We start from the raw sequence: 22116 nt of genomic DNA on the forward strand, positions 1-22116 counted from the left end.
ACAGAGCACCGTTGTTTCCTATCATTCCAGCGAAATTAAAGGAGATGGCTGCAGTCGATTTGTTCGGTCCAGTGGTTCGTTCTACTAATGGTTTTGCGTACATTTTCGTAGCAGTGGAACTGACTTCAAAATATGTGTGTTTTACACCGTTACGCAAAGCAACAGCTCGTTCAGTATCTAATGCTTTCATCAAACATTTTCTTAAAGAAGTTGGTCATGTTGATAAGGTTATATCAGATAATGGATCACAGTTTCGCTCTAAAATTTGGCTTCGTACTCTACGGCGTCGTAAAATTAAACCAATTTTCATTTCACTTTTTCACCCTCAATCTAATCCTTCAGAGAAATGGATGAAGGAAATCAATAAATTGTGTCGTCTTTATTGTCATCAGAATCACAGAACGTGGGATCAGTATCTTCATCTTTTTCAAAACATTCTGAATGAACTTCCTAATGATTCAACTTCTTTACCGCCTATACTGATATTAAAAAATAAAGCACCGATAAATCGCATTTCTGAAATCGTTTCTTTTCCGCCTTCACGGAAACTGCGGCATTCTGAAGTTGTCAACCTGGCTCTACAAAATATTGCATCTGCGGCTGCTAGAAGAGAGAAATCAGCTAAACGTCCTGGTCGTTTAAAAATCTTGTCAGTTGGTCAGAAGGTGTTAATTAAATCTCATCGTTTGTCTCATAAAGGAAAAGGCTTATGTCGCAAATTTTTTCTGCTTTATAACGGTCCATATAGAGTTCGCAAAATTATTCATGATAACACTGTTGAAGTAGAAACTCTTAAAACTCGGCGCTCTAAGGGAATACATCACATATCTAACGTAAAAATTTTTGTGGAATGACATACTTGTGAGAAACCAACAGTTTACGTAAACATGGAGAGAGTACAAGGATACCGCGCTGTGTTTGGCGGCGGCACATACTCAAAGCAACAGTCAGTCTGCGCGCCGCACAAGGCAGTCGTTGACCGCAAACAATTACCTTCCTACGTCACGCGCCTACAGCTGATCGAGCGCTCAGTGCGAATGCACTGACAGACGTAAACAAATACACAGTCTAATTTCTCCGACTAAATTCTGTATAAAGTTATAAGGACTTAATAAATTATGTTATTAACGTTCAGTATTTTTCAGGATACGGTTGTATAAAGTATTTAAGACCTTCAGGTAAATTCGGTGCGTGTCCGACGTTAAGACGACTTGCTATCGAGAAAATTTCAGGAAGAATGGAATTTCGAAAAAAAAAAAAAAAGTAATAAATTAAAAAGGGTAACTATTAATTGAGTTTATTTTTCAGGTAACATAATTCCACTTAGGTACGTACTTTAGACGTAATTTGCTGCTTGCGATTACGTGACTCATACTTTGTGCTAATTTCATGTTCTATGAATTTACTTGTGAAGCGACGTGCTTGCGCACATTAACTGATTTTGACAATGATTGACTAATGAACAGGGTTGTTATTTGTATATATTATGCATCGCTTGGCTGCTATGCTTTTTCACTGATGATATATTTTTTTATTATGTGCCTGCTGTGCTTATTTATTTAAATTATAATTGTCACCTGATTAATTGTGCTAATGTGGTTAGATATGTAAGTTATACTTTGTGATTTATCTGCTTGCGCCTTCATGGGTACTTATTAAGATTACATATGAACATTTATTTGCTTATGTCGATGTGATGCTAATGACCTGTTTATTGTGTAAGGCATGTTTGCTGCTGTGCGTATGGATTGCATATTTACACATTTCTGTTTTGTTGTCATAACTACTCTTCAATTTAGTATATAGAAATGCTGATATACTGTGTACGAACAGAGTTTAGGTTACACTGTGGTATTAATTATAGATTGTTCGCTTGGCAGAGCCTCGTTGTAGGAATTGTGCTGCATCCACTTGTTGACATTCTGTTCTCTACTGGTATATTTACTCGCTATTGCATGTTTTGCTTACGCTCAGTGCCTTATATTTTTAAGATAAGAAAATGAACTGCTATAATTCGACGAACGACATTTGTACAAGAAAGTCATAGAAGTCACATGAGCTGAGGTTTTATGGAAGCTGTATAAATTTATGCTAATAGGAAGGAAGCTAACGACATGACAGACCAAAACTAGGTTTAGACCATTGACAGTATTACACTGCATTTTCGTGAGCAATTGAAATAGGAAGTGACACTTGACACAAAAAATACTCCACATGTTTGCTTCTGCTATGATTCTTGAAGTGGTGTACACACTGTGAAATATTATGATCATTAACACTTCGTAATCGTACTTAATTACTGAAAGTTATTCGAACTAAGTCTGTTAGAGGTCATGTATGCATTTCTTTTATTTAATGATGGACAAGGAACCAAAATGTATCTTATAATTTATAATGAGTAGAAAATTTGGGTCAGATGGATTACACAGAGGTTGTGTGTGGACACTGTGTCTTCGGATTGTATGGGATGATGAATTGAAGTTGCACTAGGATTTTGTCTGTACTTGTTCAAGGAGACTGACTAGAGGAAAGAGTTGTTATGGAAGTGAAATGATATTGGTGCTGAGGTTTATATGTATCGACGTATTATTGAGGTATTGAGATTAGGTGAAGTAGATGATTATTGGAGTTTTCGTGGACAAAAGGTAAGATAAATGATATTGATGATCGACGTATTGAAAAGGTATTAGTGAAGTATTGAGATTAAGTTGATGATTATTGGAGTTTTGGTGGATAAGAGGTAAAGTAAATGAGGAGCATATTTTTTTTTGTTGGTCCATATGGAACAAGGAGGATAAAGATGGCAGACTAGAACACTCAAGTAGAAGGAAGATTGTCTACACACACACTTTGTCAAATCACTAAGCAGTATACACTTTTTTTTGAAGAGAGGAAGTATTTGCATATCTTGGCTCACTGACAGTTGTTCAGCAACAGTACAATTTGATCTGGCTTGGCAAACATTGGTCTAGACATGATGACTATGACGTTGACTAACTATTATTGACTGTTATACATTGCTGCCACTACTACTTGATACACATAATGAACATAAAATTTCGACAGAATTGCATTTACACAGTTAACACTATTCAATTACACAGTAGCACTAATGTGGATGAAAGATGAGTGAGTGTGTTTTGTGTGTTTTCCTTTTATAATCCCAGAGAAGTGATCCCAACCTATCTCCTAAATATCATTTCACTTGTTTGTTGTGGCTTGCACTGACACCCATAAATATTATAGGTTAACTGTTATTGTGTACTGTAATAGTTAATGTGACAATTACCTGATATCATTTGTGTGTTTATTATGATTTGTATGTTTAGTGTAAGAGCATTGATTATATTTTGTTAAAGAAATTGTATGTGCATTCAAACTATTGTTCATGACTGAACTGTCTCAGTAGTTATGGTGAATAGTATGGACTGTTACTTGCACTTTTTCTACATGATTGGTGCCACAAGGGCATGTTTAATTTCTGCTGATGAACTGTGTGATCAGTGATTGTAAAAAAATTATGGACTGTTACTTGTACCTTTTCTACAATATTGGTGCCACTAGGACATGTTTAATTTCTGCTTATAAACTCTGATGAACAGTGTGATCAGTGACAGTGTATTTTATGGAACTGCTTCTGCTGAGAAATGTGACTTGTTGCTGTGTGTACCTGCTCAGCTTTGCTGGTGCCACTCATGGACTGCTTCTACCGAAATGATGTCACCTGTTGATGTCTGCACCTACTCAACATTGCTGGGTGCCACTGATGGATTGCTTCTACTGAAATGAAGTCACCTGTTGCTGTGTGCACCTGATCAACATTGCTGGTGCCACTAATGGACTGCTTCTACTGAAATGGTGTTACTTGTTGGTGTCTGCACCTACTCAACATTGCTGGGTGCCGCTGATGGATTGCTTCTACTGAAATGAAGTCACCTGTTGCTGTGTGCACCTGATCAACATTGCTGGTGCCACTAATGGACTGCTTCTACTGAAATGGTGTTACTTGTTGGTGTCTGCACCTACTCAACATTGCTGGGTGCCACTGATGGACTGCTTCTAATGAAAAGATGTCACCTGTTGATGTCTGCACCTGCTCAACATTGCTGGGTGCCACTGATGGATTGCTTCTACTGAAATGAAGTCACCTGTTGCTGTGTGCACCTGATCAACATTGCTGGTGCCACTAATGGACTGCTTCTACTGAAATGGTGTTACTTGTTGGTGTCTGCACCTACTCAACATTGCTGGGTGCCGCTGATGGATTGCTTCTACTGAAATGAAGTCACCTGTTGCTGTGTGCACCTGATCAACATTGTGGGTGCCACTGATGGACTGCTTCTATTGAAAAAATGTTACTTATTGGTTTTTGCACCTGTTGACCATTGCTGGGTGCTATTGCTGGAACTGTCAACTGCTTATTCATGGGCTATGGAAAGCGTTTATGTGAATATTTGTATAAACTGATTTTTTTGTGTATTACTGTTTGTGGAAAGTTATGAGACTCTTACCTGCACATATTCGTCATTGCTGACGCTATTGATTGAACTGTTTAACCACATAATACTTGTGTAAACTATTATGTAAAGTCACATGCATGAAAGAATTTGTATTGCTTACTGTATTCTATATAATAGGCTATTGAAAGGTCAGTGCAAAGCCAAAATTTTATCTAGTTATATGGTATTTACGTATTAATATTATCTTTTATTTTTGTCTGTATTTTTTTGACGAATTTGGTGGTATTTTCACCACCAATGCTGGCAAAAATACCATCAAATTCTAGCCGTGGAGGAAGGGCATATGAAAGGTGGCTACACTGAGCCACAGCGCCAGAGATCGCTAGAGAGCATTGTTCGCCCGCCTCCACTGGCAGAGTGATTATTGAGATGTCGTAGTAGTCAGTGCTTGTCGAGGACTCGTGGTAGTCAGTTCGTGTTCAGATGTGCTAGTAGGGAGTGCTTGCTGAGATGTGATACTGTAAAGTTCTTGTTGAGATGTGGTAATAGCGAGTCGGTGTGGAGAGATATTGTAATGATTAGAGTGATTTTGGTCAATATATGAAGGTAACGAAACTTGATTTATTTTTCATTATTTCCATATTTTAAATAATGCGTCATTACAGGTTCAGTCAACAAAGCATCTGGCTTGTGTTCTTGGATTAGAGTGTAATTGTGGTTCTCTTGAGTAATTATGGTATTTGTATTTTCTTTAATTAATTCAGTATAAATGTTATTTAAAAAATTCTTGTGTTATTGAAGAAGAACCGTGCCAGATGGGTACGTTGAGTCATACTTCCACATACAGAACAGTTACTCTTGTGCTTGTTGTTGCGTTGGTTTTATAGTTGCTGGGGACTTAATTAATTAATTGTGTTAATGAAAATTTCCATTTCATTCTTTGTTATTGTTCTAAGCAGTCAGATTGCGTAATAATAATAGTCAGGGCCAACCGTTACGAGACTTCGTAATCGGACAGACAGCTACTAAAGCAGAAATTAAAATTATTTGCATTCAATATTTTTATTAAGCCCCCATGCAACGTAACATGTTGTCCGACTCTTCCCAGAAAGTGCTGTCCCGAAATTTCAACACTGGACCTCTCTGTGATGCAGAAGGACCCTCTTCTAGCGTTTGACATTGGAGTTCGTTGAGCAGCTCTGTAACTGTCTCACGCGACTAAACGCTCCTGTGACGAAACGCGTCGCTTTTCGTTGGATCTTCCCTGTCTCTTCCAACAGTCCCTTTTAGCCAGGACCCCAGACTGACGAACAATACTTAAGAACCGGTCGAACAAGCGCCTTGTAAGCCACTTCCTCCGTGTATGAGCTACATTTCTTTAAGAGTCTTGCTACGAACCTCCGTCTGGCATACGATTTTTCTACTATTTGTTTTATATGGTGATTCCACTTAAGGTCTCACTGCATAGTTTCGGTAGATACTGTTTTGATCAATTTATCACTGATAGTGCCCTTCTACAGCAGTGGATTTGTTGTCCTATCTTACGTTCCAGCCGAGACAGTGCACCATTCATCAACCTTTTGTAGGTTATTTCGCAAACAGAAACTTACTTCCAGTTGGCCGGCCGGAGTGGCTGTGCGGTTCTAGGCGCTACAGTTTGGAGCCGAGCGACCGCTACGGTCGCAGGTTCGAATCCTGCCTCGGGCATGGATGTGTGCGATATCATTAGGTTAGTTAGGTTTAATTAGTTCTAAGTTCTAGGCGACTGATGACCTCAGAAGTTAAGTCGCATAGTGCTCAGAGCCATTTGAACCATTTTTTATTTTCAGTTGGAACACCTTCGGAAAGGAAGTTCGAAAATGACGCCTGACTTCACCTGGCAAACTAAGTTGTAAAATAAATCATATATGTAATTAAATGTGAAGGTGTGGGTGTATGCCGCTCGAAACGTTTCATGAGAGAACGTAAATGTAACTGACGCAGATAATCTTTTAATTCATCTTTTACGTCATGAACAGTCGCATTTAGCAAATCATTGCTTAACATGGACGATATAAAGCGATAAAAGGATAGTATACATTGCTACTCAACATACGCATTTATTATTGTTATTTAAGCTGTCCACTTTGGTGACACAAGAAATTTACGGGAGCTAATTTATACGTATTGAAGCATCATTAAAAACAAAAACGGTATCACACTCATCAACTGGAAATATAGAGCTGTAGCCAGTCCGCGCCAGAGAAATGCAGGTCATGTGTTCAATCAAATGCAGTAGATAATGTATGCCAGAGGAAAGTAAGCCTTGCACAAGTGAAGGCTGAAAGATATTATGTCCATAATTTGGAGGTAGAAGAATGAGATACGTCATCTCCATACATAAAAGGCAATTTCCTGACTGGCTGACTGACAGACTGACTCACCGTCGCTCAAGCCAAACCGCTAAGGGTAGAAATTTGAAATTTGGAGGTGTGGAGCCTATGCTACAGGCGTCTTTTAAGAAGGAATTTTTCGAAATTCCAACCCTATGGCGGTGCAATACCGGGTGAAAGCTTTTTTTGAAAATATATCATTATTGAAGAACTACTAAAGTATTTGTAAAGCTACATCTATGAACACTGGTAGTTGAATTCTCGGTTATAAATAAAAAATACGAATTTCATTGTTTCTGGAAATTGAACCCCTAAGGGAGTGAAATAGTGGACGAGAATTTTTATGAAAATATTTTACTATGAAAGCAATTTTAAAGCCAAGTCTATGAAAATTTAAGTTGGAATAGTTAGAAACAAAAAAACACATGTTTCAGTGTTTTAGAAAATTCAGTCTCTAAGAGGGTGCAATGGAGGGTGAAACTTTTATGAAAATATTTCACTGCGAAAGCATTTTTAAAACTAAATCTTTGAAAAAAAGTGTATGGTTTCTCTCTTATAGATGAAAAATACCTGTTTCATTGTTTTTGGAAATACAACACGTAAGGGGGTCAAATAGGGTCAGACTGATTCACTGACTCATCATCGCCTAGCACAAACCGATGAGGATAGAAGCTTGAAGTTTGGAGAGGGTGTGGATCTTATATTGTGGCATCGTTTCATAAGGACTGTCCAAAATTCCACTCCTAATGGGGTGAAATAGGGGATGAAAAGCTTTTTGAAAGTATGTCGCTATTAAGGGAATTTTGAAGCTAGAATTACGAAAACTTGTACTTGGTTTTTCAGTGAAAAATAAAAAATATTTTCGAAATTCAGTCTCTAAGGAGGTAATGTTTCTTGTGGTGAAAGTTTTTTGAAAATAAATAATTACTAAAGAACTATTAAATTATTTTTGAGTCTATATTTATGGCAATTGGTTTCTGACTTTCCGGTTAGAAATTAAAGAAATACATGTTGTAGTTTTTCTGGAAATTCAACCCTTAATGGAGTGCAATAACGAATTAAAATTTTTAATAAAATATTTCGTTATATTAAAAAAATTTAAAGCTAAATTTACGAAAATTGGTATTTCACTTCTCAGTTAGATATAAATAATGTTTGTTAGGGGATAAAAGTTGCTATGGGAATAACTCTACTAGAACGCAAAGGCATGATTAACAAAAACTTCGGACTCCAGCTGCCAGAGTCGCCTTTTGGTCAGAAGTACATTCGAAAGAACTTATATGGCCTTTATTTGGTTGAGAAGCTTAGACAGTGTTGCAATTTGTGAACGAAATAAAAATTCGATTAAATTAAAAAAACCTCTGCAGTGCTAAGCTAGTGACATATAAAGTGGAGGTGCACAGCGATTTTTCCTGTGTTATATCACTCACAAGTTGATCAACGTAAAATACTTGGTCATTCGATTGAACAGTTTCTCAAAATTTTAACTGGAGAACAAAACGCGATAAAAACAAGTGCAAACAACAGAAGGTAAGAATAAATTCATTAGCTCTCTGCACTATATCTGCCCATCGACTGGCATAGTGCGTGATGTTGACGCTGCCGACCCCTGGAAACGGATACCCGACCCATCAAGTTTATATTTTAGAAGTTACGGTTGAAGGACCCCAACAGAGATAATCCTACCACCGCGTGTCTTGACACACCAAGACAATGCGCAACGATTTACGTATTTACCCTATGTTCAGATTAGAGAGAAATTTATCAAGCTGCGTCATAATTTATGTGTGTGATGTCGGGATGTAAGTGACGATGAAAGAAGGGGAGACGAAATAAATCGTTTTTTCGATGCGAAACCCTCAACAACATCCAGGAAGGCAGTTTGCTCATTCCTTTGCTGTTCCGATGTTAGACAGATAATGGTATTGCGGCAGGGCGATCCCGTATAGACACTTCTCGCATTAGCCATACAGAGAGCTTTTACGGCCGTAATGGGCAGCATTTGGTCTGAGCTACCTTATCAGTGGCATCCATGAATCAACCGCTGCAAATAGTGAAAGTAGTGTGGAGTACTATCCCCCAAAATATTCACCATTTTAGCGACGGCCCATCCTATAATCAGCTGCTTTACTGCGTTGCATGAATAGTGGACTAAACAAGATACTGAAATAGTTCTACAGGAGTATCTGCTCGCAGCTGCATGGTGCCATGATTATGAATACACACAGCGCACAAACTATTTGACTTCGCGCACACACACACACACACACACACACACACACACACACAGACGCACAAAATTTTAATTTTTAAAAATGGCTCTAAGCACTATGGGACTTAACATCTGAGGTCATCAGTCCCCTAGACTTAGAACTACTTAAACCTAACTAACCTAAAGACATCACACACATCCATGCCCGAGGCAGGATCCGAACCTGCAAGCGTAGCAGCAGCGAGGTTCCGGACTGAAGCGCCTAGAACCACTCGGACACAGCGGCCGGCTTTTTTAATTATTTTTTTGTCTGAGGCAATACATAACATTGTTCCAGAATCACTGTTACTGGACTTCTTCTTTTATTTTTCCAAGTCGGTATAAATTTAACTTTATTGATGTTATTTTAATATTTTAAGAGGGACGTTCAAAACGCAATGCAACGCACATTTTTCGGTTGAACAAATGTGGGATTGGTTGTGGTATATCGTAGAACATTCTCACTTCAGCACCTATAGTTTCATGAAGTTCCGATAGGTGGCCGGCTATACGTAGTCGTCGAAATGGCGTGTGTAAGGGATGTGCTTCCTAGCAGAGTTTCTTAAGGCGGAAAACAGGAGCATCGCAGATATTGATAGGTGCTTGTGGAATGTCTAAGGAAACTTGTCAGTGAATAAAAGCACGGTGAATAGCTGGGCGAGGCGTCTGTCATCATCGCAACAGGGTCGCCCAGACCTGTCCGGTCTCCTGCACGCTAGTCAGCGGCACACACCTGTGACTCTTGAAATGTTGGAACGTGCGGACACCCTCAGTCGAGGTGATCGACGGATCACAATCGCAGATCAATTTGACGTCTCTGCTGGTAGTGCGGACACACTCGCCCATCAGTTGGAGTACCCAAAAGTGTGTGCCCCCCGGGTTCCGCGCCGCCCAATAGAAAACTTCCATCTGTTTGGCCCAATGAAGGACGCACTCCGTGGGAAGCAGTACGTGGATATGGGGAGGGGGGGGGGGAGTTTACTGATCGACCATAACTTGGTTCCGACGTCGACCAGTAGAGTGGTACCGTGCGGGCATATAGCCCTTCCAGTAAATGGCGTAATGCTGTCGCATTGAACGGATATTATATTGAAAAGTAGGATTTTCTAGCCAAAAGGTGTACTGGAGTCATGAATAAAGCCAGCCTGATTTCAGAAAGAAGCATGTTGCCTTATTTACTGAATGCCACTCGTAGAACAAAGAAACCCACTGATTTCAACGGAAGTAGTTTGAGGAATTAGAAATGGAAAATATTTGGCATCAAAGCGGACCCACACATATTGTCCCAGAAATATACTAAAATCGTCACAGTCCGCCGGTTTCGGGATGTTTCCCTTGTTTATGTGGAAAATGCCCGACGTCACAACCCAGATAGTCCCAGTTGGGATTCCCTCTGCCGTACTTCTCGCCTGCAGCGACATTTCTCTGAAAATAAACGCGACTCTTTAATTTGCTGGATCTCAAACAACCCGATGTTATCCTTGGAGTACAACATTATATTAGATGTGCTCTACAACAGTCGCCCTGTTGTCAAGAGGAAGGTTTGAAAGACCTAAAATAGAAATAACTCTATTTTTGTTTGAATGTTGCTAAGGGAAGCTAATTTTCATTTATTTTTAGAGTATTCATTGGATTAATCTTCACAGAGGTAGAGTTTAAAATAAGGTATACATTAACAAAATCAAAGCAATTAATACCTTACTAGCGAAGATACAGAAGGAGGAATGGAAATATACTTTGTGCAACTAAAGGAATGATGAAAAGTTGGTGTGGTACGCAAGAAGTATATCTGAAAATAAACCTGTTTATTATTATACAGTGACAAGAACCTAGTATTAAATCCTAGAAGCATCTGTGGGGTAGCACTTCGTAGATGTGAGCAATCGCCTGGCCGAAAACAATAGAGTAAGGATATGTATGCTGTCGTAAGGACATACAGGGTGCCCCAGGAGGTATGGTCTATTCGATGCAACGAAGTCTAGTAAAAAAAAAAAAAAAAAAAAAAAAAAAAAAAAAAAAAAAAAAAGGGCTTTGAAACGCATACCTTAAGAACTACGAGCATTTTCTCAGTAGAAATGTATTTCACTGTAGCCAAGACGAAAAAGGTATTGTAGCTCTTACAGTATGCACTGCGGAGCCCATGTTCACACAGAACTGTTTTTCTTGTTTTGGTCCTTGTCAATATATCTCAAAATATTGAAAGCAAAAAGCTTGCATTAGAAGGATTTGTTTCACTGTATCGAAGATGGGGAAGTGCTCATAGCTCCCATCGAATGATCGTTCCTATCATCTCTCTGAATATTGACATATCTCCTGAGACACCTTGTATATTAAATGTCGCGATAATAAAATACACGATCTTGAGGAAGTGACATTCGGTGACGTATCCTACTCCCGTGAATTACGAAAAGTAAAGTGAAGAACCTTAGGAAACGACAAATATAGATTTAAATGCCAGCGGAAACTGAGGATATAAGCAGTAGCAGTTATCGAGATACGGAAATAATGAGACTACATAGAATGTCATTAAGCTGTATTGAATGCATAGAAATTTTGAAATAGTAAATCTCTCTTCAAAACGAGATACATTAATTTCGTTTACATTTACGGACTTTGACCAACGGCGTGGCACGCAAATTACGGTTACCGTTCATTTTTCACTGTCAGCTCGAATCGTACAATCGGAAATTGTGTGCTGCCTCAATTAGCAGGATGTATAAGACAAACGACTCCTAAAAGAGAATTATTGCTATACATTTAGGTAAAGCTGCTTCTTACTTGTTGTGAAACAAGAGTTGATACCAGAAGGCCTAATACGTGGACGAATATGGATTGAATGGTCTAGTTATCGTACCGATTTCGTATCTTATCACGTCGACTGGCGTGATAAGCTAGTAAAACAGAAGACCAGTTTAACAATTTAGGCCATCAACACTCACTTGTGATAGGAGGGTATGTATGGAATTTTAAATCCTCCAGGAGTTTCTAACCGCTGGTCGAGAAGCTGTGATGCATCGATGAATTATATTCGTTTAAAACATATTTATGGATACTGGAATACAGTAATTAGGAGACAGAGTGTAGATAAGAAAAAGGTATTAACAAAGATGGTAAGGGCCTAGGAAATCTGATGCGATAGAATTTTCCCGAAACACTATTCGATGCAGTAGGCAGACCTGCTCAAGTGAACATCAGAGGGGCTACAGGAAGGATTCCAGAGAGTTCATTTATGTGATTACTCTGCTATTCACAATTAAGTGTCCGGCAGAGGGTTCAATGAACCACCTTCAAGCTGTCTCTACCGTTCCACTCTCGAACGGTGCGCGGAAAAAACGAGCACTTAAATTTTTCTGTGCGAGCCATGATTTCTCTTATTTTATCGTGATGATCATTTCTCCATATGTAGGTAGGTGCCAGCGGAATGTTTTCGGAAATCTGGTGATTAAAATTTCATGAGAAGATCCATTCGCAACATAAAACGCGTTTGTCTTAATGATTGCCACTCCAGTTCACGTATCATATCTGTGGCACTATCTCCCCTATTTCGCGATAATAGAAAACGAGCTGCCCTTCTTTGAACTTTTTCGGTGTAATCCGTCAGTCCCACCCGATGCGGATCTCACACCGCACAGCAATACTCCAGAATAGGGCGGACAAGTCTGGTGTAAGAGTCTCTTTAGTAGATCTATTGCACCTTCTAAGTGTTCTGCCAGTGAGTCGCAGTCTTTGATTTGCTCCACCCATAACATTACCTAAGTGATCGTTCCAATTTAGGTTACTTGTAATTGTAATCCCTAAGTATGAATTTACAGCCTTCATATTTGTGAGATTTATCGCGCAATCGAAATTTAGCGGATTTCTTTTAGTACTCATGTGAATAACTTCACACGATACAGATATCTTATCTAAATCATTTTGTAATTCGTTTTGGTCATCTGATGACTTTACAAGACGGTAAATGCCAGCATCATCTGCAAATAATTTAAGAGGGCTGCTCAGATTATCTCCTATGTCGTTAATATAGATCAGGAACAATAGAGGGCCTATAACATTTCCTTGGAGAACGCCGGATATTACTTCTGGTTTACTCTGTGACTTACCGTCTATTACTACGAACTGTGACCTTTGTAACAGGAAATCACGAATCCAGTTGCACAATTGAGGCGATAACCCATAGGCACGCAGTTTAGTTAGAAGACGCTTGTGAGGAACGGTGTCGAAAGACTTCTGGAAATCTAAAAACATGGAATTAGTTTGACATCTCCTGCGATAGCACTCATTACTTCACGAGTATAAAGAGCTAGTTGTGTTTCACAAGAACGATGTTTACTGAATCCGTGCTGACTTTGTGTCAATAAATCGTTTTCTTCTTAGCTGTTGTAGTTGTTGACGAAGAGAGGGAAAATACATAACCAGATATAATATGTTTAAGAACACGCCCCAGATAGACAGAACTTCGTCACGGATAATACTGAAAGAATCGTCGCAATGTGGAAACAATATTTCAATAGTCTTCTCAGCTGTGATGAACCAAACCATTCGCATGAATTCCACTATCCAGAACAAACTGTCTTTCCTCACCAGTGGACAGTATACAGTTTAAAATAAGAAATATGAAGAGAAAAAAGCGCAGGTGAATTAGGGATCCGAGTGGATGCAATTCAAGTGGATTGACGGAAGTTCCTAACGGGTCCTCACCATCTAATCGGCAAGGTATGGACAGTAGTGCATATTCCAGAATACAGGAAGATAGCCATCATCTTCCTCATTTGCAAGAAGAATGATAAAATGAAGTGCACTAACTGTTGTGGAATTGCTCTCCGAAATATGTGTCATTTGATACTGTGCAAATATAGACTGGACTGCACCGAGCGCATAGCGGAAGAGAAGACTGCTGACTACCAAAGTAGTCCCGTAAGAGCGGATCCATACCAAAGTAGTCCCGTAAGAGTGGATCCAGGGTCAATAATATGTTTGTGGTCTGACAAATCATAGAAAAAATGTGGAGACACGTGCTTTTGGTAGGTTTCAGAAAGGCATTTGAATTTATTCACTAGTAAAACTTAATGAAGTGACCAGTTAAGTGCAGTATAGTTAAATGACGCAAATGACAAAATGAAACTTCTTCGACACAAATGAGAAAATGAAACTTCTTCGACACAAATGAGAAAATGAAACTTCTTATTCTACCGTCATGGATTAGACATGCTTGTCCGTTCCAGAAAAGTAAACCTCAAGAATAAAATTACGACCCTTGACATAGGAGGCTGACGTAAGGAGACAGTAGTTCACGCAAGTGTTGTTCCACCTTGCTCTAGAGATAATATTTACTCTAACATTCAGCAAGAAATTGCACGGAATTCACGTTGTACATACAAACATCACCTTCGTGGCATGTATTGATAATGTAGCCATATGGCTTAGGCAAAGGAAAGAACTAATTTGAAGGAGCTCCACGATAGAGATCGCAGCGCATAGGCCTAATCTTTCAAAAATGACTCTAAAACTGAATATTCTATTTATAAGATGTACTATTGGAACAAGGGTTTCACTGTGGGCTGTGATAGAGAGGAGACGTTGTATCAGTGAAATACCTTGGCATTGTTCATGTACTATCATTCCACACAGAGATCAATGCGAATATCCACCCGGAGAATCTGTCTTACAGTCTCGGTAATATTCCTGAGCCACATAGACTCTCAATAACCTACACGATGTTCAGTCAACTTGTAAGCAGGCTGTTTAGGTTTTTATATTGGTAACGCCACGTAGAGCTCTGTATGAAAATCACTGGCTGTGCTGTGTGCAGTCTGTGGCTGGGTGGCATTGTTGTAATATTCGCTATTGAAGTGTTGGGCAGTTGGCTGTTAACAGCGCGTAGCGTTGCGCAGTTGGAGGTGAGCCGCCAGCAGTGGTGGATGTGGGGAGAGAAATGGCGGAGTTTTGAGAGCGGATGATCTGGACGTGCGTCCATAAGAAACAGTACATTTGTAAGAATGGATGTCATGAACTGCTATATATATTATGACTTTTGGACACTATTGAGGTAAATACATTGTTTGTTCTCTATCAAAATCTTTCATTTGCTAACTATGCCTACCAGTAGTTAGTGCCTTCAGTAGTTTGAATCTTTTATTTAGCTGGCAGTAGTGGCGCTCCCTGTATTGCAGTAGTTCGAGTAACGAAGATTTTTGTGAGGTAAGTGATTTGTGAAAGGTATAGGTTAATCTTAGTCAGGACCATTCTTTTGTAGAGATTATTGAAAGTCAGATTGCTTTGCGCTAAAAATATTTTGCGTCAGTTTAAGCACAGTCATTTATAATTTTTCTAAGGGGACGTTTCATATGTCGACCCTTAGCCGAGGATACCTCACTGGAATCTTCTGATTTTTTCTTGTAGTTTGTGTAATTAGTGTAGCTATTGTTTATTGCTAGTGCGTAATTATAGAGAGAATTTCCTTTGTAGTTGTAGTTTTTCATTGTTGTACAGTAAAACAGTTGTGGCATGAATGTAGATTTGCACCAAGTATTTCGCAGCTGCGCTTGCAATTAAGTAGATATTATTTTCAGTGCTATGTTAATGTGTTTTCTTATTTTTGCTCTTCAAATTGTTCCTTTCTTGTTATCGTGTGAAATACGCGATAATTATGGCGTGTGAAGGACGTAACACTTGGCTCCAAAGTAAACTGAGAAATGACAGTGAAGACGAAAGCAGTACGTTAGCGCCACCGTATAATGAATTAACTAATGTTCAAAGTAGCAATTTGGTAATTGTACATAGGGAAATGGAGCGGGCTGCAAATAATGGTGTAGACAGTGAAACAATTAGTGAACAGCCCGCATCTCGTGGTCGTGCGGTAGCGTTCTCGCTTCCCACGCTCGGGTTCCCGGGTTCGATTCCCGGCGGGGTCAGGGATTTTCTCTGCCTCGTGATGGCTGGGTGTTGTGTGATGTCCTTAGGTTAGTTAGGTTTAAGTAGTTCTGAGTTCTAGGGGACTGATGACCATAGATGTTTAGTCCCATAGTGCTCAGAGCCATTTGAATTAGTGAACAGGGAAGCCGTGGGAGTCCCAAACGGTGCGTGAAGTTGCAGGAGTTGTTGGTGTTTCGCGGGTGACTGTTCAATGTGTCTACAACCAGTGGTATGACACACATGGCCAAGCAACACGACGTCTGAAATGTGGTCGATAAAAGATTCTGACTGAGAGGAAACGGAGACGACTTTAGCGATTTGTGAATCAAAATCGCTTCCAAAGTCGACAGGAATTTGCACCGGCAATGAACGAAGGTACATCCCCCCCCCCCCCCCCCCTTAGCGAGAGAACATTACAATGGGAACCGGATGCACTGAACATTTGTAGTCGGTCACCTCGCAAGAGGCCTTTGCTAACCGGATCACCGGACTTTAACCCCACATAAAATCTGTGGGACATGTAGGAACAGCGGGTAAAACGCTGTCATCAGCATCCCCGCAATTGGGTTCAAATGGCTCTGAGCACTATGGGACTCAACTCCTGAGGTCATTAGTCCCCTAGAACTTAGAACTAGTTAAACCTAACTAACCTAAGGACATCACAAACATCCATGCCCGAGGCAGGATTCGAACCTGCGACCGTAGCGGTCTTGCGGTTCCAGACTGCAGCGCCTTTAACCGCACGGCCACTTCGGCCGGCCCGCAATTGGGTGGAACTGTCCTATCGAATTCTCTGCGAGTGTCGAAACTTGGATGCGACGTACCTGTACAACATTGTTGACTCACTTCCTAACCGAGTCCAGGCTGTTATCAATTCCGGAATTGCGGAATTGCATGGTATTACGAGGGCTATTCGGAAAGTAAGGTCCGATCGATCGCGAAGTGAAAACCACAGTCAACATAAAAAATTTGTTATTCCCAACAGTTAGCCACACCTTCAAAAATGGTTCAAATGGCTCTAAGCACTATGGAACTTAACATCTGAGGTCATCAGTCCCCTAGACTTAGAACTTCTTAAACCTAACTAACCAAAGGACATCACACACATCAATGCCCGAGGCAGGATTCGAACCTGCGAACGTAGCAGCATCGCGGTTCCGGACAGCAGCGCCTAGAACCGCTCGGCCACAGCGGCCGGCGCCACACCTTCCAGTTACCTCTCTAACTAGTCGCCGCTCCGACTTAGACATTTCTCGTGACGTTGTACAAAGTTTCCAGTACCCTTATAACAGAAAGCAGCCGCCTGTGCTTTCCGCCAATTCTCTAAGCTGGTCTGCTTTTCGTTGTATGTGCGAAAATGTTGCCTTCGTAGCCAGCGGTTCATGTGAGCAGAGATGAATAACGAAGGGAGCCAATTAAGGGCTGTATTGTGGGTGATCAAAGACATTCCATCGAATACCATGCATTCTGCCCCTGCAGGATGCGGCGAAAATTGTCTTGAAGAAAGAAACGCATGACATTTATGTTATGTGGACTGCGTAGCTTCACGTAAAATCTCTCACCAGATCGACATAATTGGCGGGAGACACTGATGTTTTAGGCATTTCTATATGATCGCTTTGCGCTCTGAACCGAAAACAGCGACGTGAAGTGATCGACAGGCATGCCCAACACATCTGTGCAAAGGTCCATCGGATTTTCATAGTGGTTTCAATTCTGCGCCTAATCGGAACTTACTTTCCGAATAAGCCTCGTAAATGATGCTCGTAATGGTTTCTCTACGGGTGACTAATTTGTTGTCCGGGGCTTATTATTTCGTTTCTCAGATTTACATATAGCACTTATGCAGCAGTTATTTGGTCATGTAATGTGTCATATGTGTTATTCGCGGTTTGAAAACCTGAAGGGTCACGTATCTTTATAAAATGAAAAGCTTTTCAATTCAGGTTTAAAATTCTTAGGTTCTTCGTTCACTTTTTTACGTCTTTCTTGAAAGCACGTTGCAAACAGACTCTGACAGCCTTACAACGCACGAGATACTGAGCAGTTGCTTCTGGGGTGTTTTCTGTGTAATGTTCATTAGCTGTTACGTAAAATTTCTTTTGAATGACTGCATGATTTTAACCACAAATTTCATGCTATGAGAGTAGTACAATTCACAGAAAATTGTACAAATTATGCAATGCGAATTAGCAGCATTAAGTTTCTGCATAATGTCCTGGAAGTGGAACACCGAAAGACGTTTTCCACTTAAGCCCTACAAAATTGAAAACGATCATAGATATTTGAACACTCTTATATACTCCGCTAGCATAAAATGCCCTACTCCAAGAAGCACAGTAAATAACGAAATTTTAGCATAGAGAACGTGAAATGTAGTACTCAAAGTTGCTTTCTCTAGAAGTACAATGGCCCTAACCTGTCTAGGCAACGAATCGAAATTATCTCAGATGACACATACGTCTTCAAATATATGCCAGAGTTTGTCAGTAACAGTGGCTGGTGTATGGTGATGGCTAGTTTCTCTGCAACACTTGACCATATGTTTTCAATGTAGGATAGATCTGGAGAACGCGCCGGCCAGGTTTTAATGTGTGCCGGTGACGAAGTCATTACAGACATAGGACAAGCTTGAATAAGAAATCGGTCGTACTTTTTCAAAGGACTCAACCTGGCATTTGCCTTAAGAATGGAAGGAGGACCAGTAGAAACCTAAATTAGTCTGTCTGTACAGATATTTGTATCCCGCTGCGCGCAAAGGAGAATTCGCTTTATCTGTGTGCGTTGTAACTTTTAGTTGCACATTTTTACATGGTTTTCAGATCTCCGGAAGTATCATTTATGACTATGTTACGGTGACCTGAAAATGGGTCTCGGCTCGAAACTAGTCATCGAGCGAATAACAAAAAATTTGCAACTTTGGACTAGTTTTTCGTTGTACTAATCAACAGAAATTACTGACCCACAGCTATTCCAGCATGCTGGAGGTTCGGAAACATTGCATTTCATTACATTATTGAATAAAGGTATTTACACATTTATTTACCGATTTTGACTTGGGATTACCAAGCCTGTGTCTGCTGATCGAAGCGTCCAGATGCAAAGCAGTTCTCAGTATCTTACCCGACTATAGAAACAACGATTTTCGGAAATCACGAGAAGCATACCTTTTCAGAAAACCTTTACACGTTTGGTTGTTTACTTGTCGAAACTATAAATATAACAATTGTTCTGACAATGTTGGCAAACAACCAAATAACATAGGAAATCCAATAAAAGATCAAGCAAATAAACTTGTATTATCTTCATATTACCTTTCAAATATAATATGTGTAAAATAACATAACTAGTGTTGCAAAAATTGTGAATAAACAATCATGAGTGAGAGTCGATCTTATGATTCGCCGATTACGAAGCTTCAGCGTCAACCACATGATAATCGAGAGTTCGTGCTCAGTGTCGCAACGCAAGGGCACTTCACTGACGCATAAAACATCCCTTGCGATTTTTTCGATATCGCCTAAGTAGTACGCCTCAGTACTTGCACATTATGTTGTCGTAATTGATTTCTAAAAGTGCACAACAGAAACCAAAACATTGCTTTAAAACAAGCGTTCAGTGTATAGTGTTGTGGAATGGGGAAAAAAACCGCAAATTGGCGTTCGTAAGAAGAAGAACAATACCAAAAATGCAACAGGAGCGTAATATGTAGGAAATTGTCCACGCAACCTGCCACTGATGATGCCTTGCAGAAAATAAAGGCGAAACGAGTATGGCACTAAAATTGTGTTTTATTCAGTTGCTGTCAGACTATCCATAAGTAAAAATTATTAATATACCGTAAAAGTGCACAAACTTCAGGTAAATCGGTGAGCCGAACGTCGTCGCCTCTCCTTGTTAGTAAGATTCAGAGCAAATCGGAGGTCGCTTTCTTGGAGCGTGAACGGAGTACACGAAGCACCGAGCCTTACCTGCGGAAGCTTAGAGATGAATCCGTGAGCATTAGCTGTCTTGGCAGCCTCCACAATGTCCTCCATGGTGCAGTCCTCTCGCCCGTAGCGGATGTTCTCCGCTATGGTGGTCTGGAAGAGCACCGGCTCCTGGCCCACCACGCCGATCTGCGAGCGCAGCCAGCCCACGTTCAGCGTCCGTAAGTCGCGGCCGTCCAGTTCCACCTGCCAGCGAAGAGAACATTCTTTTGTTAGTAATGTATAAATTAAACTTCCTGGCAGATTAAAACTGTGTGCCGGACCGAGACTCGAACTCGGGACCTTTGCCTTTCACGGGCAAATGCTGTACCAACTGAGCTAGCCAAGCACGACTCACGCCCCGTCCTCACAGCTTTACTTCTGCCAGTACCTCGCCTCCTACCTTCCAAACTTTACAAAAGCTCTCCTGCGAAACTTGCAGAACTAGCACTCATGAAAAAAAGGATATTGCGGAGACATGGCTTAGCCACAGCCTGGGGGATGTTTCCAGAATAAAATTTTCACTCTGCAGCGGAGTGTGCGCTGATATGAAACTTCCTGGCAGATTAAAACTGTGTGCCGGACCGAGACTCGAACTCGGGACCTTTGCCTTTCGCGGAATGTGCTCTACCAACTATTTTTTTTTTTTTTTTTTTTTTTTTGTTAACCGAATTATCTTCGATGTTCAGTGAGACTCATAACTTTAGACCAAATGTGGTAAAGAAAACCAAAAAATTTGTTGGACGCGAACACGACGCTTGCCACTTTTTTTTTTTAACATACCCCCACGCAAAATAAGCAGCTGTGATACATTACATGTACATTGAAGGTAGAGAGGGGAAGAAAGGAAAGGAAAGGGAGGCAATCATTGTTGTCAGTTGCATCGGGACATTACGACGAAGCAGTGGCGACGAATGAAAATGTGTACCCAGTGGGATTCGAACCCGGGATCTTCTGCTTACTAGGCAGATGTGTTAACCACTTTTTTTTTTTTTCCGGAGATGCATCAGGTAGTGGGCTGGCGGAGGCAAGGTGGGCAGGGGTCTCGACCCCAGGCCTGCCCACGATGTCTCCTCCCTCCCATCCTGGGGATGTGATGTGGTACAAAGGATGCAGTTGGTGTATTATTGTGTTTTTTTTTTACTAATTCATTTATTTATTTTTAATTTATTTTTATTTTTATTTTTTTTCAATAAGGAACTGAACACTAGCAAGTGCACTCGTTGTGTCGAGTTGGGGACGCACATAACTAAAACCATGCTAATAGTTGTAGAAAAAGGCATAAAGACAGACAGCAAAGTGCGGGGCGAAGGAAACCATGAAACAGAACTGAAGGGTGGAATCCATACCACCATTAAGCAGTGCTACATCTTGCACCGGATGGGAAACAAAAACTGCGAAGACCTTTTCGCACCGGGTAGAAAAAGAGGAAATGGGGCAAATACTGCTACAGAGTGTGAGGGTTCACAACGAAACTCTCCATCTGCTGTATCATCCAGGTATAACTTCTCGTAATGATGAAAGTAGATCCCACGTTGTACCGTGTAGTGTTCTATCATCGTCTTGTAGTGTTAGCTTCTCGTACCCGTGATGTTCCAGCTACGTGGAGGGTCGTGGAACGCACTCCACAAAAAATTGGAAAAATATTGGCGATACTTTGGGTTACGGAGGATCTTGCAATGTCGTTCCTGCAAATAGTTCCAAAAGTCTAAAGTGTCCTTAGTGCCGTCTTGAAACAAATAATGCACTGCATGTCCACGAAGCCACGTCATTGCATTAGTTTTAGTGCGTGGGTAATACGTCTCATCCGGGAATAAGATAGTCTTGGGGTCGATATGATTCGGCGTTACCCGAAGGAAGTATGCTGGTATTTGCCTCACTAAGTGCCACACTGCCGTAGACTCGCCACAGCTAAGACGGTGTTCATCGTTGTATTGAACGCCACAGCTCGTGCACGTGGGTGAGTCCACCATGTGGATCGCATGTAGCCCTGATCTGGTCACCTGCTTACCGTTGACAGTGATATACCACATCGCCGTGACGTCAGTGTCCAGTGTTACGTGGTGAATTGTCCTCCACACTACTTGCCAGATGACGTTCGGGTGCTTCCTCTCCACGACGTTATCTGGTCGTCCACGTTGCAGGACCCTATA

At 40.6% G+C, this 22116-nt stretch overlaps 1 protein-coding gene across 1 annotated transcript in view; it reads right to left on the bottom strand.

Annotated features, from left to right (window-relative positions):
- LOC126252542 (ATP-dependent translocase ABCB1-like) overlaps positions 1–22116 on the bottom strand; it is a 152477-nt gene that overhangs the window by 101117 nt on the left and 29244 nt on the right. Inside the window, exon 7 of the mRNA XM_049953439.1 lies at positions 19967–20170. Coding sequence (XP_049809396.1) covers positions 19967–20170 — 204 coding nt within the window. The remainder of the gene's footprint in view (positions 1–19966; positions 20171–22116) is intronic.

The sequence above is a fragment of the Schistocerca nitens genome, chromosome 4 (assembly GCF_023898315.1).
Source record: "Schistocerca nitens isolate TAMUIC-IGC-003100 chromosome 4, iqSchNite1.1, whole genome shotgun sequence".
Taxonomy (NCBI): Eukaryota; Metazoa; Arthropoda; class Insecta; order Orthoptera; family Acrididae; genus Schistocerca; species Schistocerca nitens.